The sequence below is a fragment of the Hyaena hyaena genome, unplaced genomic scaffold (assembly GCF_003009895.1).
Source record: "Hyaena hyaena isolate Hyena2069 unplaced genomic scaffold, ASM300989v1 scaffold_951, whole genome shotgun sequence".
In the NCBI taxonomy this organism is placed as follows: domain Eukaryota; kingdom Metazoa; phylum Chordata; class Mammalia; order Carnivora; family Hyaenidae; genus Hyaena; species Hyaena hyaena.
Genome location: NW_024081578.1, coordinates 289,273 through 309,233, shown reverse-complemented (window position 1 = coordinate 309,233; position 19,961 = coordinate 289,273). Strand labels below are relative to the sequence as shown.

General features: G+C 34.6%; 1 protein-coding gene across 2 annotated transcripts in view; it reads left to right on the top strand.

Moving 5' to 3' along the window:
* Window positions 1–19,961, top strand: part of PDGFC (platelet derived growth factor C) — a 193,660-nt gene that overhangs the window by 102,247 nt on the left and 71,452 nt on the right. For both annotated transcript variants that reach the window (XM_039221128.1, XM_039221129.1), the window contains exon 2: window positions 8,168–8,363. In XM_039221128.1, coding sequence (XP_039077059.1) covers window positions 8,168–8,363 — 196 coding nt within the window. The remainder of the gene's footprint in view (window positions 1–8,167; window positions 8,364–19,961) is intronic.

Below are 19,961 nucleotides of genomic sequence, written 5' to 3'. Positions count from 1 at the left end.
GGCATCTGACAGTTCCAACCTGACAGATATATCCTCAAAGTCTTCACTGAGATCAGAAGATAGGGAAGTAGGTATTTTTCAGTATGGTTGAAGAAACTAACGGCAATGAGGTGTTGAAGAAAAATCTTTTCTCACAAATGAAACTTCTAGACTCTTTAAAGTTCAGTTAGTTCAGTCTCTGTTTTGAATAAAAGTATGTATCTTGAGTCTGTTCTCACCCAGGTTCAGCTTCTCTTTTTAATTAAACATTTTGCCTCAGGAATTTTGGTTTAATTTTGACACTGTTGTCATAAAGGTAGCTATTGCTAAAAAATGCTGTTAATGGATATATGCAAGCCAATTAAAAATATTACTTTGAGAAGTAAAATTTAGGCAACCTATTTTCCCACCAAAATGTTGTGTTTCATTATTTACTTCTGACTTTCATTTCTTTAAAGAGACTCACATTTATATTTTATTTATGTCTTAACATTACTTGAAGATTGACAAGACTTATTGAGGGTAGTGTGGAGTGGGGAAATGATGTTTTCCAGCAGGGCAGAAAGATTAGAACATTCACGATTGTAGTTTGTTTTAACTTATTAGCTAGCCTTTGAGGGGCAGTCGTGTCTCAGTATAATTGCTCTTAATTTATTCTTGATGTCGCTAGGTGGAATTAACTGCTGAAACCAAAGATCTTGTTCCAAACATAATGTATAAATCTCAAATATTGTATATGGAAATGCAAGTACTTTATCACTTATCAACAGCATTTAATAACATTTAAAACATAAGGTAGGAGGACACGATTTGTAAAGAAGTGATTGGATTTATTATTTTTATTGCGTTTCATATTATGCATAAGAGAATCATAGGCTTATTACTTCACATTATATGCATTCACCTGTGAACATGAAACACTAAACATAAGTGGGAAGCAGTAAAGTCTTATTTTTCAGCAGTTATAAGACTGAAATAAATATGTTCCAATTTTATTATTTCTTAGGATCATTTATTTTGCTTCATTAGCCTAAAAAAGAATTTTAAACATATTTTAAACAGTCACTAAAGGCATAAACTAATGACCTTACTTGCATTTTTTTTTTCTGTGACAGAGTAAGTTTGTATTGATTACCTTTTCATTATTATTATTATCATTGATGAATTTTAAACATCTTCCCATCAGAATGTTCGTACTGTATATAACCATTGTATGTTCACAAAGAAATACGTAGCTACTTACATATTTGAAATTGTTCATAAACTCCAGTCTGACTGTTATAAATTATATGTCCATGTGGATAGCAAATGGGAGATGCTGAGGCTTCAAAACAGATGAGGTTCTTTAGTAAACATATTTTCTCTTAAGTAAGCTTGTTTGTTTGTTTTGACTATGTATTATGAATTTGTGCTTAATCACATTAGCTGCTATTATTTCATGTATTCTGCTTAAAATATTTCAGAACTTCTAATATTTTATGTAAACTTTCTACATTAAATAATAGTTTTAATTCAACAGGAGAGTTGATTAAATATTGAAAATGAAATCAATAGTGAATCCTTAAAGGGAATGTTTCTTTTGTGATGTGAATTACTCCTAATTTAGTTCTATTCTACATTCTGGTTTTGGCCTTTTTGGGGTATCTAAAATAATGTACAACTTAACACAGGATAAAAAATAATACTGTTGCCTAAACATGGTTCACTATAATGGTGTGTGTATACAGTTGTATTCATTACTAATTGGTGTGTAAAAGGCTTTACAGAGATTCTATGTTTGTATATGTGGCTATTTATCCTGTGGCATAATAGCTAAGATTATTGCCAGTTTATCTTTCATAATTGAGCCTTCATTTAAAAATGTAGTATTCCATTGTATAAAGTCAAATTAGATTATTTTTACCATTACCTTAAGGCTAAAATACCATACTATCAAATCTTTACCATTCAGTATCCCATGCCTTAGTACCAGAAAAAATTGTATTGATATTACTTGCTGTTCTTTATGATGTTAGTTCAGACATTTTAGATTGTGAAAAGAGAACACTAATAATAATCACACCAGGATAATAGGTCTAAATGAAGGCCACCCCAGGCAAACCCAAACATGTTCACTATATAATGATTTTGATTGCGAGTATAAAAAATTCTAATTCTAATTGGCTTAAGTAATAAAAGTGATTTATTTAGTTATGTACCTGAGAAGCCAAGAAATGGGATAAAATTGTTGTGTGGTTTGAGCTGGGATCTAGCTCCATTTGTCTGTACTACCATTTATCTGCCTTATTCTCTGCATTGACTTTTTGTTCATATTGTATTCTATTACAGCAAACTTAATGGCTACAGAAGTCTGAATCTCACTTCTTCACCCCAAATGATCTCTACCCCAACTGTTGGGGGAAAAAAGCCATTGGATTCATTCTGATTGGCCCATCAAAATTATCCATGCAGTGAGGGAAATGGGCTTATGTTGATTTTCCAGGCACAATTCTGGGAAGGGTCAATCCAGCCTTTCTTTTCTAGTAGCTGCTTCATAGTAGTGATGGGGATGTAGGTTAATATGCTCACCATATTAACATTTTCTCATTGCATATGGAAGATTGGCTCTGAACTTCCTGAACAAAGACCCCCCCCCCCTTTTTTTACTATTGCTTCTCATTAGATAGGCAGCTAATGGGTGAATTCTTGTACTTCTCTAAATGCAAAATAATTTTAAGTTTTTTATTGAAGATAGTTTCACATCAAGGAAATGGCAAAATTTCTACAAAGCTTTTTTTCCCCACCCCCTCCTAATCAACCTGTAGAAGGAAATCAGAAATTTGAAATCACTACCTAGACATCACTGTTTCTTGCTTAATTAACTTGATCTTTGCAATTTTAGAATCCTTGTACAAATGACTAATTTTGCATTATCTTACATAGCAATCTCCTATTCGCTGTCATCAAAAAAACCTCAATACCTGATAGAGAATTTTCTCTCATTGTATTTTAACTGGACAGAATATGATAGACAAATTTTCTCCTTCACATTAATACTGATTTACAGTTATCAAGGTGATTAATTTATACAGTTATCGTTTCATTTAAACTTTAAAACAGCTTGTGATTATCTTTAGTTTAAAAAAGGGAACCTTGATATTAAATGTCTTGCCTAGAAGAGCAGATTTTATTATCAGTATACTCATATTTCAGAGTTAATTTAATGACTGTAATTATGGAAATCTCAGAGTGTGGTAAAATTATAGAACATGTTCTATTTTCTTAAAATAAGCAAGCATGTTAAGAAAATGGCAGATCTCAATAATGAGTACTCTGGGACCTATCACCTTCAGCTGAAATGCATATGTAGGCTCTAATAGATGAACTTTGAGTAAGATGTCAAATATGAATTAAAGGACCTTAATTAGAGGGAGTGTCAATTGTAAAATTTTCTTATCATGTGCAGACTCTGATCTTAAGAATGAAGAATGGAATGTTGAAATAATATGGAAATTTGTTTTTGCCGTGTTCTAGGATATCATTTTTTTTTATACTATCATTATGTATTAGGTGGTGCCATGGGCAAGGCACAGAGCTAGACAGTGGCTAGCTTTTGGACTTTAGTAACATTTTTTTAAATCTTTTCGGAATGAGTAGTGGGGTGGGAAGTAAGAAGGATACACCCATACATTATGATTAAAATAGGCAATCCTAAAGGAATGTACAGTGGGAATCAAAGATGGGATTCTGAAAGAGGTAACATCTGAAGTGGGTTTTGGGAGATGAATATTAGTTTGCTGGTATACCTAGCCTAGGAATAACATTAATGTATAGTCCTAGAAGTTGTCACATTAAGAGCACAAGGCTTTGTTTTGTTTGTGATGTCCCAATCACCCAGTACAGAGCATGAAACATAATAGGTTTCTAATATATAAGTTTTTTGACGATTCATTCCCTTAGAGAATAAAATGATCATCTTCTGGGATAAATTCAAGAACCTCAATTGAGCATATCTTAAATAATGACATTTGTTTAATGGTTTCCTTAAAATAACAATCTCTTATTTTCTTTTTTCTTAGTGAAAATGTCCTATAATCTGTAAGCAGTTTGAGGTAGACAGCGTTGTTGATTGTTTTTATTTTGCTGTTGTTTTAAAGGTATGGGAAACAGTAGATTGAACCTATGCACTATATTATTGTACATATGCACTATATTATTGAACATTATATACTATATTATTGTACTATTGTATGAATAGTCAGAGCTTTAAATGTTAAACATAAAAATAGGGTAGGTCTGTGTACATTGGAACTTATGGAAAGAGATTTGTTTGCATTGTGGAGCTCAAATCTGTCTTACCTCTAGAGAATCAGGTAAGAGTAGAATGGGATTATTCTGGATTTTCTAGGCAAAAAGGTGCCAGCCATCTCATGGAGTCAATAAAACTGTGTGCATGTGTGTATGTGTAATCATATGAGTTTGACTCATTGTTAAAGTTGAAATTTGTTAATTGAGAGTTAATGAGAGCAAAAGCAGAGATATTTATATAAACTAATAAGAATGGGATAAAGAAGGATTATTATAGACAAAAAAAAAAAATAAAGAAAAGAAACTGAACAGAGCAAAGTGCAAATAAGACCAATAAATATGTTTATTTATCAAGTAAGGATTTGGAAATAGATGCAACTACTAGAGAAACATTTTAAAAGAACATAATTTCAGAATAACATAACATTTGGAAGAAACACATCAAAAATTTCACAGGATGTCTGGGAAGTGTAACAGTTTACAGGGGACATGTCGCTACAGTTGCCTAGCTAAAATAGGAACAGAATTCTTCAGAACTCTAAAACTAACCAATATTGGAGTCATTTGTTATTTACATTGGGCAGAATGGTATACATTATGAGTTTCATATTATTTACATATTATCTAGAATTCTCTTTTTTCAGTGTTCTTTATTAAAAAATTTTAAGTATTTATTGCTTGTTACATTTCTCTTATTCTTACCCTCTTCCTGTCATTGTAAATGTATCTTTCAGGGGGCTAATACTATGAAATGCATGGCAAATATTATGAAATTGCTTTCACTTAATGCTAAAATAATTGAATAATATAGATACATGATTATGTATAATTGAATTCTATGTACCTATGTAGTTAAGGATTTTACAGTATTTACATTATTCTTTTTATTGAGGTATAATTGATATATAACATTATATTAGTTCCAGGTATAATGATATGATACCTATATACATTGCAAAATGATAGCCACAATAAGTCTAGTTAACATCTGTTATCATACATAGTTAAAATTTGTTTGCATGTATATGATAAGAACTTATTAGATTTATACTCTTAGCAAATTATAAATATTCAGCATAGTAGTATTATATGCAGTCATAATGTCTTATATTACGTACTCATGATTTATTTTGTAAGTGGAAGTTTGTGCCTTCTGACCCCTATTCACCCATTTTACCCACCCTCCATTCTCTACCTCTGGTGATCACCAGTCTGTGTTCTCTCTGTGTGCTCCTTTTTTTTTTTTTCTCTCCCTAGCATTCCACATGTGAGATCATAAAGTATTTGTCTTTCACTGTCTGACTTATTTTATTATAGTGCCCTCAAGATCTATTCATGTTGTTGCAGATTACAATGTCTTTTCCTTTTTATGGCTAATACTCTATTGTATATATAAAGCACATTTCCTTTGTTCATTCACCCATCAGGGGATACTTAAGTTGTATCCATGCCTTGGCTATTGTAAACAATGCTGCTGTGAACATGAGGAGATGCAGATATCTTTTCCAGTTAGTGTTTTTTATTAGTATTTACACTATTATCTCCCTCTTTCCCTTTTTTTTCTATTTTTAATTCATTTTAAATTCATTCAATAATTCTTTAAGTTCATTCAATAATTCTTCCTTCAGAGAAGCTGGGCAAGATAATGTGAAAGGGTATATAATTATATTTTTTAAATTTAGTGTTCATATATATTTTAATTTTTCATGGTAAGTTGACTATGTAAGAATGACTTACCATGTATTACCAGTATTGACTCCTCTTCATAATACATTCATAATACATTGCTCCTCTTCATAATACATTGCTAGGAGCATATTATAAATTCTTTAGTGATTTGACTACAAACATTGGTTTTATTTCCTTGATGCTTTTCTTTGAGTATACTGTCCATTGGACATAGGAAAAGTAAATGTTCAATAAAATAGTCATAGAATATATACTTGTTTTTTCCTTAAAATACTAGTAAAGATATATGTTTAGAAAGATGATTTTTTTTAAAACAAAACTTTAAATGTAGACTCCTAATTTGGTAGAACTTAATGTGTGTTGCTTTTTCCCCCCTGATTACGGCCCTCATTATTTGAGATGTACATAAAAGTTTGACAGTCCTGTGTAAATCATATGTGTTTGGTGGCAAACCTCACTGCATTTAGAGATGAGTTTTTGGGAGCAGTAACTTACAAAGAAATTTACTCTTCTTTTACCACAGAGAAGGCCTAGATGTTCAGTCTTTAAATTATGTTTAATTAGAGTTTAATAGAAATATGAATTATAAAGGAGAAAAAAGACATAAACACAATTTAAGTATATACATTTTGGAAATGAGCTTTTCTGACTGAAGTTATAAAAAGAGAATTCAGATCTTTTAGTAGCTATTCAGCTTTCTAGATTGTATATGAAAAAGTATACACTGCTATATTTGTAATGAGTGCCTTGGTTTATATGAGCCATTTTTTTTAGACAAAATGGGGTAAATAATAAACTGTAGTCAATCTAATTGGAATAATTAATTCACCAAAAAGTATTAGTTGCCAAAATGAGGGCTCTTAATATAAACTACTGCTATAACTATCTTTAAAATATGTATGTTATTGGAAGAGAGTTTAGAGAGTTGGGAGGTATCTAACTTGAGAGATCCTTCTATGTTCTGAGGAGATAGACTGGTGCTAAATTAAGTGCATAAAAGGAGTATTGATTATTTCATATAAGTTAATATAGCCAATAGCAGTAGTAAATAATAGCATCCAATAAGAGGAGCGTGTTTCTGAATAGGTTACTTATTACTGAGGAGAATGGTGACGTTAAATGATTTAATTTAAAATTCTGTGGCAAAACACAGATTTACTAATACTATGGTATTCTTCATAATGCACACCTGTATATATTCAAAAGAACTTATATTTGTCTTAACCCTATCTTCCCAATTGTAAGTTAAACCATATGTAATAATATTTACCAGATTGATTGTTGAAATCCCAAATTTAAGAGAATGAAAAAGCTGCTTGAACAATCATAACTACAACTTTTTTAAATTATTTTGGGTTGCTTAGCGATAAAACAGGTTATTCATTTAACCTCCAAATCTTCTAGCTAATACATGACCCTTGATATTCTATTTTTTAAATTCAAGAAGTTTCTAAGAAAAGCATTCTTAAATTGCATTCTATTAATGTGAAATAATGTAATTTGAATAACAAACACTCAATGAAAAGTTGCTACAATTACTGTAATTGCTGCTGAAGAATGGGGGCAGATTCACTATTTGCATTTTTAAAAATAGAGTCATATGCAAGTTTCTTTTTAATATGACTCATATTTGATAAGTACTTAGAGATTAGGATCTCAAGTCGGCTTTGTTATGATTTTAGGAATTCATGAGTTGGTAGTTTGACATTTCAGTAATTAAGACCAATGTGTTATGTTCTTTCAAGCATAAATATACTCAGAATTTTATTCAACATTGTTAAAATAATTATTTTGGGGGGCATCTGGTTGTCTCAGTCAGTTAAGCGTCCAACTTCAGCTCAGGTCATGATCTCGTGGTAAATGAGTTTGAGCCCCTCATTGGGCTCTGTGCTGACAGCTTGGGGCCTGGGGCTTGCTTCGGATTCTGTGTCCCCCTGCTCCTCCTCTCCTTGCACTCTGTCTCTTTCTGTCTATCTCTCTCTCTTTCTCTCTCTCAAAAATAAATAAACATTAAAAATTTTTAAAAATAGCAATAACACTTTTTTTCTGGGTGAGTTCTGAAAAGAGTGGTACTTGGTTTATGTTGTATGAGACATAGCCAACACTTGTTTGGGTTAAAATATGGATAGTAAAAGAAAACATTTACTTTGAAACCTGCAAGTTTTGAACTGTCTGTTCTAAATGTCTGTCTATGCCTGTATTTTTGCTTTAGGAGTACAAGACCCCCAGCATGAGAGAATTATTACTGTGTCTACTAATGGAAGTATTCATAGCCCGAGGTTTCCTCATACTTATCCACGAAATATGGTCTTGGTATGGAGATTAGTAGCAGTAGAGGAAAATGTATGGATACAGCTTACATTTGATGAGAGATTTGGGCTTGAAGACCCAGAAGATGACATATGCAAGTAAGTTACCATACTTGAAATTCAAACAGACTGTAAAGACTGTCATAGTTTTTCAAGTTGCTTCATTTTAGTGATGTGATTTTAAAAGGCATCTTTTGTTCTGTTGTTTTTCTGATGATCCAAAAAATTTACAACCTTATTTAAGCTATGTTGCATTTAAAATCAGGAGACACATACTGTACATACGCAATCATTGGTTCATTTACTGAAAATACTTGGAACTAACTTATGACACAAAGTACATATAGAATAAAACTATTTGAAATAAGGAAGAGAGAAAGAAAGGCCAAATAAAGAAATGCAGTTGTGCCAGAAAACCTGTTATGATCAGTGCTAAAAATTTTACATTGGCTCTTCCCGATATTCAAGTCAATAAAATAAACAGTAAGTATTTAAAGAAAAAACAGTATCCATGGATATATACTACCTAGATAACATATGGATGCTTATACACATGCCCCCCCCCCCCCCCCCCCGCAAGGACTATTAAAGAAATTTGGATATTTCATCACAAAGAAGAAATGCAATTCTGAAAGCAGAATTAGAAGTTTAGGCTAACATGGTGGATTGCCAGGTAGAAATTCATCATAATTCTCCTAGAAGCTTTCATGAACCAAAGTCAGCTGGAGTATTTCACCCACGCAAAAGACCACCTACTGTATGTCATACAAATATTACTCTTTAAATCCTATGTGAATACACTTGTCAAGGTTGGGTGGTCTTATGAAGACTTTTCACTTCAATGGCATTTGTATATCATGAAAATATTTTACTTGAGCTTCTTTGTGGGGTTGTTTTCTCTTTGATATACAAGTTAAAAGAGAATTTTCACTTTATGGTATATTAAAGATAAATATTTCAATACAGATGAAATAAACTTTGTACTTGCTGTCATCACAGTTTGTATCTTTAAGATTTGGATAATGACTTTTTTTCACATTTCTTCTGTGTCTATGCATTTCATGTTATTTTTTTCCCCCCTTACATCTGTAATCTTTGACTTTGAGAACTGGAAGCTATCCTAGCTGTCTTTAGAGACTGTGTTATTCAACCCTTCATTTTATGGGTAAGGAAACAGGCCAGAGAAGTAAAGTAGCGGCCCTGGATCTCATTCATATTTTATACCTAAACAAATGCTAAAATCCATTTTTCCTAACACACATGTAGATAGTTTTTCACCATGCTAGACTACGCCTCCCATCTTCTTTTCATATGCAAGATTCCACAGTCTGGTTAAAAATTATGATGACTTTACGGTTTTGCCCTCCTCGCAAAATCTTACCATGTTAATCTACAATAGTTTCGTGCATGCTGAACACAGACAGGAGTCTTCTGGGTCAGAGACATCAACAGCAGTAGCTAGAAGGTTAGCCCTTCTTGTGCCGCATTCCTTACTTCCTGCTCCTACAGCTCATTGCCAACGGGGCAACTGAGCACCTGCACATCTAGTAGGTCGCGTTGCAGGAGAGGCATTATGTGTGTGTGTGGGTGATGTGTATTAGTAGTTAAACGATTGAAATTAAACGATCATCCAGAGTGCCTCACCTAACTTGGGACTGAGCTTACTCATTATTTCACTCAGTTTTAGAAAAGTGACACTTCTGAACCTCCTTGCCCTTGTCCCTCCCTAATTATACCTTCTCCTTGCCCCTGCAAATATAATCATTGTTCTAAGTTTTTTTTTTTTACCCCGTCTCCTGATTTTCTCTATAATTTTACCATTGTACATTTCTCTAAGTACTTTCCTATAAAAGGTAAATTGGCTCTTTTTTCCTGATTTTGAAATATAGATCAATGGGATAATATTGTATTGAAATGGAAAATGTGATATTTTAACGTCAGTTCATGTTGATTCAGATGGCTTAGATCATTTGTTTTCCTTAATGCATAGTATTCCATTATATACTGGAATTTTTGGTCTGTTCTACTTGATGAATGTTTGACTTGTTCTCTGTCTGAAAGTGCAAGAAAAAATTTTTGAGTCTTATCTAAGAATCATATTGCCTTTTTAATGCATTTATATTTTCAACTTTATTAGGTGGAGTTAAATTGATTTAAAAAGTGATCAGTTTACACTTCTATCAACAATAAGCAAATATTTCTGTTATACCACATACTCAACAACCTTTTATTTGTCATTCTTTTAATTTTTGGTAGTATGGAAAGTGTGAACTTGTACATCAATATTAGTTTTTATTCTTGTTTCGTTTATAAAAATTTATAAATTTTTATATTATTATTGCCTATTCATATTCACTTTTCTGTCAATTGCCTGCTCATATCTTTTGTCTGGTTTTTATTAGACTGTTTGGCTATTTAAATTTAGCTTTTCTTTAAAAAATTTTTATGCTTATTTTAGTTTTGAGGGAGAGAGAGTGAGAGAGAGAGACAGAGCAGAAGCTGGGGAGGGAAAGAAAGAGGGGAGACACAGAATCCAAAGCAGGTTCCAGACTCTGAGCTGTCAGCACAGAGCCTGATGCAGGGCTCATGACCTGAGCTGAAGTTGGATGCTCAACTGACTGAGCCACTCAGGCACCCCTAAATTTTGCTTTTCGTATTTTAGTCTTTGACTCATCTGTAACTATTTTTGTCTGTGGTGTGAGGTTTTTCACTAGGGTATCCCCCAGTACCCATCATGTACTGAATATCACTCTCTCCCCTAGTGATATGCAGAACTAGCAGATGTGCAATCAGATTTCTGCATATGATTTGGTCTGTTACCAGGGGCTCTGTTCTGTTCCTTTGCTCCGTTGTGTCCATCTGTGTACCAAAATGATGCTGTCTTAATTATATAGCACATAGAAGCTGTGTGATAGGGAAGTCTCACCTCCTTTTCTCCTTTTGGAGCATCCTTGCTATTTTTCATTAATGTATTTTTAGAAATAGGTTGTCAAGTTCCTTGAAAACTCCTGTTGTGATTTTTATTGTGATAGCATTGGATGTATAGATCATTTTCTTTATAGGAATAGCTTTCTATCTTGGAGAACTTTTATGTTTCTCCACTTATTGGAATCTTCTTTATTGTCTCTACATCTTTCAAATGTTCTTTTTAGAGATGTCATGCATATTTATTTGAGACTTGCTCAAATCCCCTTCTTGAAAAATACATTTCTATTTGTATATTGCTGGTAAATAGAAATGCAATTGATTGTTTAGTATTGATCTTATATATGGCAAACTTGCTTAAGCTCTTTTACTTATTTTCATAATTATTCTGGGAATTGTTTGGGATCTATGCAAAAAAATCACATTTTTTGTGAAAAAAAATATTTCTTTCTTCCCTTCAGTTCCTTTACTCTTTCTTTTCCATCTCTTATTAAGCTATTGTCTTAGTCGGTATCCTGTCATCTTTCTGATTGTAGAGTTTGCTTTAAAAAGAAAAAAACTTTAACATTTGGAATAGCTTTAGATTTATAGAATGTTGCAAAGATAGCATAGAGAATTTCCATATACTCTCAACCTAGGTTCCTCCACTGTTAATATCTTACATAACCATGTTATATTTGCATAACTGAAAACCTGACATTCTTGCAATTTTATTAACTAAACTATAGACCTTATTCAGATATCCGTGGTTTTCCCTCTTTATGCCCTTTTCCTGTTTTAGGATTCTTTCTAGGATAAGCATATTGCATTTTAGTTCTTATTCTCCTCCAGTCTCTGTCTCTTTCCTTTTATTTCACAACCTTGACGTTTTGAAGAGAATTGATCAGGTATTTTGTAGAACGTCCCTTGGTTTAGGTTTTTCAGATCTTTTCTCATGATTGCACTGAGGTTATGGATTTGGGGAAAAAATTCCGAATAGAAGATATGTCCTCCTCATATCATGCCAGAAAGTACATACTGTCCACCTTACCTATCACTGATGATGTTAATCTTGATCACTGAGGGTGAGTTGCTCCTCTGATAAGGAAATATGTTTCGCCTTCATTAGCTATTGACTGGAGGCATGGAACTAAGTCCAGTCCACATTCAAGGAGAGAGTGATTAAGCTCTATCTCCTGGAAGGGAGTTATTTGGAATTTTTCAGTACAGAAAATTTGTGTCTTTCCCTTTCTCATCCCTCCTTCCCTCCTCCCTCCCTCTTTCCTTTCTTTCCTTCCTTCCTTCCTCTGTCATTTATATCAGTATAGGCTCATGGATGTTTATTTTATTACTTGGGTTATAATTCAGTGGTATAATTATTTACTTTGCAATGGAAATTGTTCCATCTTTGGCTAGTGGGAGTAAAGGATTTGTTGTTAATATACCAATATTGAGTATGAAGATTTTAAAAAAAATATTTCGTTTAAATCCAGGTCAGTTTACATATGGTGTAATAATGGTATCAGGAGTAGAATTTAGTGATTCATCACTTCTACAGAGTATGATGATTAATGGAGATCATCTTTTTTTCTTTATTATTTCAAGTACTTCCTTTTTTACTTTGCTAAGAAGCATTTTTCCCTTTTGGGAAATTTTTTTTATTTCTTTAATTTCTTCATTTAAAAATAAGTTACAGACAAAATGATGCTTTATACTTCACTATAAATCATCTAAAAACAAGGGTATTTCCTATATCATATCAATACCGTTTTCACATGCAAGAAATTTAATATTAATATGAAATTATTGCCTAACATATAGTTGATTTTCCAGTGTTTCTCCTGATCCCAAAATGTTAACACTTCTTTATTTTCTTTTTTGTTATTATGTTTTGATTCCTTAACAAATCATTGACTACATATTGCATTTGGTTATTATAACTCTTTACTAACCTTTTCTCAGCTTTTATGACACCGATTTTTTAAACAGTCCAGGCCATTTTTTTCTGCAGAATCCCTTAGTGTCAATTCATCTGAATATGTCTTCATAGTTAGGTCCTGCTTAAATATTTTGGCAAGAGTGTTCCCTAGGTGATGGGCATTTCCAATTGCTCATAATTCCAGTTTATTGCATTATTAGTGATGTGAGTTTGATTTCTCAATCCCGTTTTAGTTGTATCTTTTACAATTTTGATAACATGGTATTTTTATTTTTGTCCATTTGAAGATTTTTATAATATCCATTGTTTGCTTCTTTTAAGCTATTATCATATAGAAGTAATTGTTCATATTTTATATAAAACTACGAAGTTTTTTCAATGAAGATTTTTTAATAGATTTCTAAATTCACTTAATTTGGAGTAAAACATATGGCTTATTTGTTTGTGACTGTTTAAAATTTAAGACTTGGCTTTGTTTGCTTCAGATTTTTAAGTTTTCCAAATGTACTTGAAAAAGATGGTATATTCCTCATTTGTGGGATGCGAGTCTATAGATGTCCATTATATTAGTTTGTGCAGTTGTTCTGATCACAGCGTCAGTATCTTTCTTGAATTTTTTTGATGTATCAATTACCAAGAAAGATGTACTAAATTTCCCTAATAGAGGTTAAATATGCTTGTTAGTTTCACCTTGTAGACCAACTGTCAGTTTTTGCTTACTATGTTTTTAAATTATGTTAGTTGGTACACACAAGTTCAGAGATCTGATCTTGTTTAGTCTTCATTAACGTTTTGGTTTTGTGTCAAAGTATGCTATGCCTAATATTAACAAAGCTACCTCAGGTAATTGTGATCATTATTTGCCTGACATTCTTTCCATTCTTCTACTTTAAACTTTCCTATGTCTTTCTTTGTGCATGTGTGTGCATGTTAGTGTGTACATGTATGTGTGTTTTTGTTTTCTCTTATGAAAGGAATGCAAGCAGCATTAAAAGAGAATTCAGTAAAAAATTTTATATTTCATTTAGGAATTTAATGGAGTACATTGATTCTTATTTTGCATCTAATTTGGGATTTGTAATCATTTTTCTGTTTCTTTGGTTTCGTTTCTTGCATTTCTTTGGTCTTCTTGTTCCAGTTTTCTTTTCTGTGCATTTAGAAAGTATATGTGAATTGTCACTTTTAAATGGCTATCTTAGAAATGCCTATTTAACTTAGCATCTAAAGCTAATCGATGTTTATACCCCCATCCTCAAAATATAAAATTACCTGAGAACATGGTAACTGCTGTGGAATGCTCACTCCCCAGCATACCACCATACTTGGTTGATAAGACAGAGCTGTGTTTATCGCTTCCCATGATGACAGAGAAGACCTCCACAGCTGTAGTAGTGTCTGGGGAGGAAAAGCCAAACCAGAGTTTGTTGAGAATGGGAAGTTTGGTTTAAAATGGATCTCTCGGTGTGGAGATTTGATTAGAATTGGGAAAGGCCTATGATATGATAGTTTAGAATCTATTGAAGCAAGGCAAGGATTTTCGGGTGAGGGGTTCAGGAGTGCTAGATAGTGAACTGTTGCTGCTTTTAGTTGAAGGAGTTAATGTCTCTTGAGGAAAGTTCCATGTAGCCTGGGCAATAATGAAGACAATAAAATGGTAATGTCTTGTTACTGTACACAGTTAACTGGGTGAGGTAGGTGATTTCATTCTTACTGTCCATGCTGGTTGGGGGTCTCATATTTGCCCCCCAACTCCTGAAGGTATGTGGCACAGTTACTGAGGATTTCAGTTTTGTATTTTTTTTAACTTAGTAAGTAAGACATTTTATTCTTTTCCTTTTTAAAAGTTTATTCATTTCGGGAGAGAGTGAAAGAGAGCACACATGTGTGCGAGCGGGGACAGGGCAGAGAGAGAGGGAGAGAATCTTATACACTGTTAGATCACAACCTGAGCTGAAATTAAGATTCAGGCACACTTAACCAACTGAGCTACCTAGGCGCCCCTAGTTTTTAGTGAAAAAAAAAAATCTTTTTTTCCCTCTCTTCCTGATATTTATAATAGCTCTACTGTGGCACATTATTAGCCCATTTATGTACTCTTAATTCAACAAGCACTTCTTGAGCTCTGTGGGAGGTAATAGGGAGACAGTGGTGAGTAGGAGATGGCTCATGCCTCCAAGGAGCTCGCAGTTTGGGTAAAGAGGCAGACAAGTAAATAGGCAATTGTAATAAAATGCCACCAGTTCCAGAATGGTAAACACAGAGTATAAGTCATTACTGGAACTGGTTATGTTTAGATTGCTGTGTTGACCATATTCTAGTTCATACCCTAACTGTGTATTTTACTAACAACAGTCTATAAATAAATGTTATTAATTTATCATGGAGAAATTGGAATGCAGGAGTTAACCCTGTCATGCAGACTTCAAAAATTCAGATACTCATTTTTGGTGTTTCATTCGAGTAGATAGAGCTTTCAAGGACAGTATAGATTCCTACTATCAATTTTACAATCACAGCGCAAGCTGTGAGTGATAAAATTTTCAGGCAACAACTGTTTTACAAAAACTATGTAAAAATATTCCTTAGTTTCATGACCGTATAGATGAAATCAAAGGAAGGCAGTGTTCTTTATTTAGCTGATAATGACTTTAGAGACCCATAAGCATGTGATAAGAATCTATTTTCCAAGCAAAATGTTGTCATGAACTCCTTAAGAAGACTGTGAAAAGAAAAAGTCACCACTTCTTCTATTTTACAAACCACTGCTAGTTACTGTCGCCATAAGTGATCTTATTGAGCACCGAGAGTTCTGGCGGCGTCACGTGACGCTCCTGACCCATACAGTCCCCAGCCTGAATCTGCAGAACTGGGCCTGATGATAAGTAGCTGGGTGGTTAGAATTCAGAGCTTCAGTGCTGTTCATGATGGCAAGAAAAAGCGCCAAAAATCACCGGGTAAGTAAGGCACACCATGGGAACCTTTCTGGAAGAGTCGTTAAGGTTTGCCTGGTCAGATGATGGTTTGGCCACTTTCTGTGACATGCCTGCTTCAACCACTGGCAAGGGAAAGGGGAAACAGATTGACTTAGAGCATTCGTTATTCATCCCCATGACTTACTTTAGGGGCCCGTCTATGCCAAAGCACATGCAGGTTGGTTACCTACTAAATCACTTATTTTTTAAGGAGCAAGGGGAGTGTGCATGGAAGTGAGCTGTGTAGGCAGACAGTAGTGTCTGCTCTTGTCCTAACTAAAAAGTGATGTAAGCATTAAAGCACAGCAAGATTGCTTATAATCCAGGGAGGTATGGAAATACAGTGTGATTCAGGCCTGGAGGCACAGATAAGACCTCAGTGGTCTGACAAACACCAAAAAGTACCCAGTAAAAGTCAGTTAGAATAAAATAACAGGTGGGTTAAAGAGGAATGAGCACTCCATGTAAAGTAAGACTGCAGGTGGTGAAAGCCTGGAATAATAATTTGCAGGCGCTGAGTTTCTCTGGAGCTTGAGAGGTGGTGGAGGTGTGGCAGGGGAAGGCTGTACTGGGGTAGGATTGAACTCAGGAGGGATTTTTGGCAGCAAGCTGATAGATTTGGACTTCCTCTCTTCCTTCCTTATGCTGTCAGAAGCTATGGGTTTTGCTGCAGAACTAGGTCATGTACTGGTCAATATTTTCTAAAGAGAAAACTGACAGAAGCTGCAAAACAGATTGGAGAATTTGAAGTAGGTTCTAGCTAATGATTGAAATCGGTAGGAGGAATTTTGTTGTCTCAAAGAACAGAACTTTATAGGTACATATTCTCTCCAACCTCCATTTTGCCTAATTATTTTCTCATTGATCCAGTCACAGAAAACATTATATCCCTCTCTTACCATTCCTCTTCCTGCCTTCATTGGTAAAGCTCTGTGTGGGTGGGTGGGCGTCCATGCACGTATATGCAAAGAAAAGCTACAGCTATCCCAATGCTTTTTATTTCAAAGATATGTTCTTTTTTGCTCCAGGGCACAAGTTTTTGGAAGAACAAAATGACCAATTTCAACATTGCTGACATTGGAAATACTCGTATGAAATAACTTAGAATGGTCATTTTATTATGGAGAAGAGATAGATGTGTTTCCTCTTTTCTCCAAGGGTCAGGCCAAGTTTACATGATACAGACCAATATTGCATAGTGTCGAGGAATAATAGTACTAATTCTGCGACAGGTGTGCCATAAAAAAATTAAGTTTCCCTAATAGGTAGTAGTATTAGTTGAAAGAAAGTGGGATTAATACATGAAAGTATAACTTTAAGATTCTTTTAGTTTCAAGTAACCACAAATAAGTAACGAGTTTAGAAAGGAAACATTTGGGTCATGTTACTGAACATTTCAGGGATAGGCCTTATCCAGGTTCTGAATGATGCCATCAGCTTTCTGTCTGTTTCTCCTCTGCCTCTAAAGATTTGCTCCCTGTGGTTGACTTCTTCGTCAATCTGTCTTCATTAAATGCAGAGAAAGCCACCGAAATGTCAGGGTTTTAGCACTTGCAGTCTCGGAGGTTATAAGAACTTTTCTTGTAAAACCTCTCAGAAGAGTTTTGATTGGCCTGGTTTAAACCAATTCCTGGGCCAATTAGTATAGAGGGATCCAGGAGCATGTGCGCCTGTTCTTGGCAAGATTTGGATTAACTGCCCATCCCAGGGCCAAGTGATGGGCTGTGATTGGTGGAGAAATGGTCCCTGAAAGCAAAACGGTTTCCTTTTTTTTCCACCAGAAAGAGGAAGAGGAGCTGGTGGTACAAAAACAACAGTCTCCATTATTGGTGTGAAAAGCCACAAAGAGTTGAAGTGCAGCTTTCACACTTCCACTTAACTGTTTTTCCTACCTGCATCTCTGACCCCAGAGTAAAACTGTCTTTGGAGTGGAGATTTTGCCAGTGCCCTTTCCAGCAACTCTTTTGAGTGTACTTAGCTCAATGCCATAATTTATAGTTTTGTTATCCTTTGACCTCTGTAGCAATTACTTTTGTAACTTAAAAAAAGAAAAATTCCCAAGAGGGCTTAAAATGAAGGGTGGGGATGTGACCAAGTCTGAGATCAAGGGACTCTGCCCTTGGCTAATGAGATGTTTTGGTTTTATGTTTTGAAATGTTCAAAATCAACATTTCAAGTAGAGAAAGAATGTATCCTGCAACTCCCAAGCTCGTGTCGGGCTCACCCAGGGTCTGTCACTAGCCCTTTACCTTTCTTTCCCGGCATCCTATCCCTTCCCCTTCCAGTCCCCCAAACCTCCCCCTGTTCTTTGTCTTCCTTTTTCACCTTCTCTGCTGGATTGTTGCCCAGATATTACTTTCTCGCATTGATTTAGAAAGAGCCGTACAGTTTTACACTCTGAAGATTTGGGAAGTTTGAAATGCCATTCTTGGTGCCATGTCTTTGCTTTCAGTTGCAGTCTTGCTGCTGCTGGGGTAATGGGGACCCCTTGTTGGTGTTGTCCATCTGGCACAGGGTCATCAACATGGACAACTTCTAGGGCCAGTGGAGTACCCATACTACTGGCCAGCTAGCCTCACCTAATTATACAATTTTACCCAAGAGGAAAACTAAGCAAGAGCCATAGAGCACCAGTCATGAATAAAGGACTTCTACGTGTGCACTCTTTAATATATTGTTATAATTCTGCACCAGCCTTTCTTTTCTCAGTCTTTACATGTTTTTAATGCAGTTGTTTCTCCGGTATTATTAACACTGTCTTGCTCTATGAACTTTCAAATCACACACTTTCTCCTATTCATCTGGCCCTGATTCTTGCGGGGCTAGAATGTGTCCAGATCCCAGCTTTCTTTGTAGGACAGACTACCTTCTGGGGCACCAGGGTGGCTCAGTCAGTTAAGCTTCCAACTTCGGCTCAGGTCATGATCTCACTCATAGTTTGTGGGTTCGAGCCCCGCGTCAGGTCTGTGCTGACAGCTCAAAGCCTAGAGGCTGCTTCAGATTCTGTGTCTCCCTCTACTCTGCCCCTCCCTCTCTCATGCTCTGTCTCTGTCTCTCAAAAATAAGTGTTAAAAAAAATTAAAAAAAAAAAACAGCCTACCTTCTAAAGAAGCCAATCTTTAAATTGGCTATCTCCTCTGGATTTTATAATACAGGAGGTGCTGACTTAGGATTTATTTTTAATAATTTGATGAAATTGTTTCTAATTATTATTTGATTTCCCTCTGAAGCTTTTCCCAGAGTGACTCCAGAACATCAAACTTTTACAAAAGGATTATTGTTTTGCTATGGAAATAACAAAAGTTAGATTAACATTTTTAATAAAACTCTTCCAAGTTAAGCTTAAAAGATTTTGTTGTATCAGTCACACGTGAAGGTACAGAATAAAAATTAAGAGCACCTCCCCGGCTTCCTTGGCAATGTCAGTCATACTTATACCTCTGTTTTCAGTAGAAGGATTGATAACAGATATAATCTTCTATTCTGTGTTTACTGGAGATGAGGTAACATAATCATGAGTCACAGTGGATGCTTTACCCCTGACTTAAGAACAAATGGCAAGACCTCTGTATAGTCACAGATAATCACTCAAAGGTGGGCAAAGAAGAAAGAGGAGACCAAGGTTCTTCCCCCCATGGAGTGAACCTTGCCTTTGTGAATGCCCATTCAGAGGAGTAGGATAGTAGGTAATCTGGTAAAATGTAGATACAGAAATATGCTCTTGCCCAGAGTAAGGTATATACCTTTTTTTTTAATTTCTATCAATAGATATTTCAGGTTATTGGTACATGTAGAGGTATATGTCTCTCTTCCATTATTAGTATCCTAAAGGAGACCACAGGAGAGGAAATTGGTCTTGATTGCATCAAAGTGATATCCTGA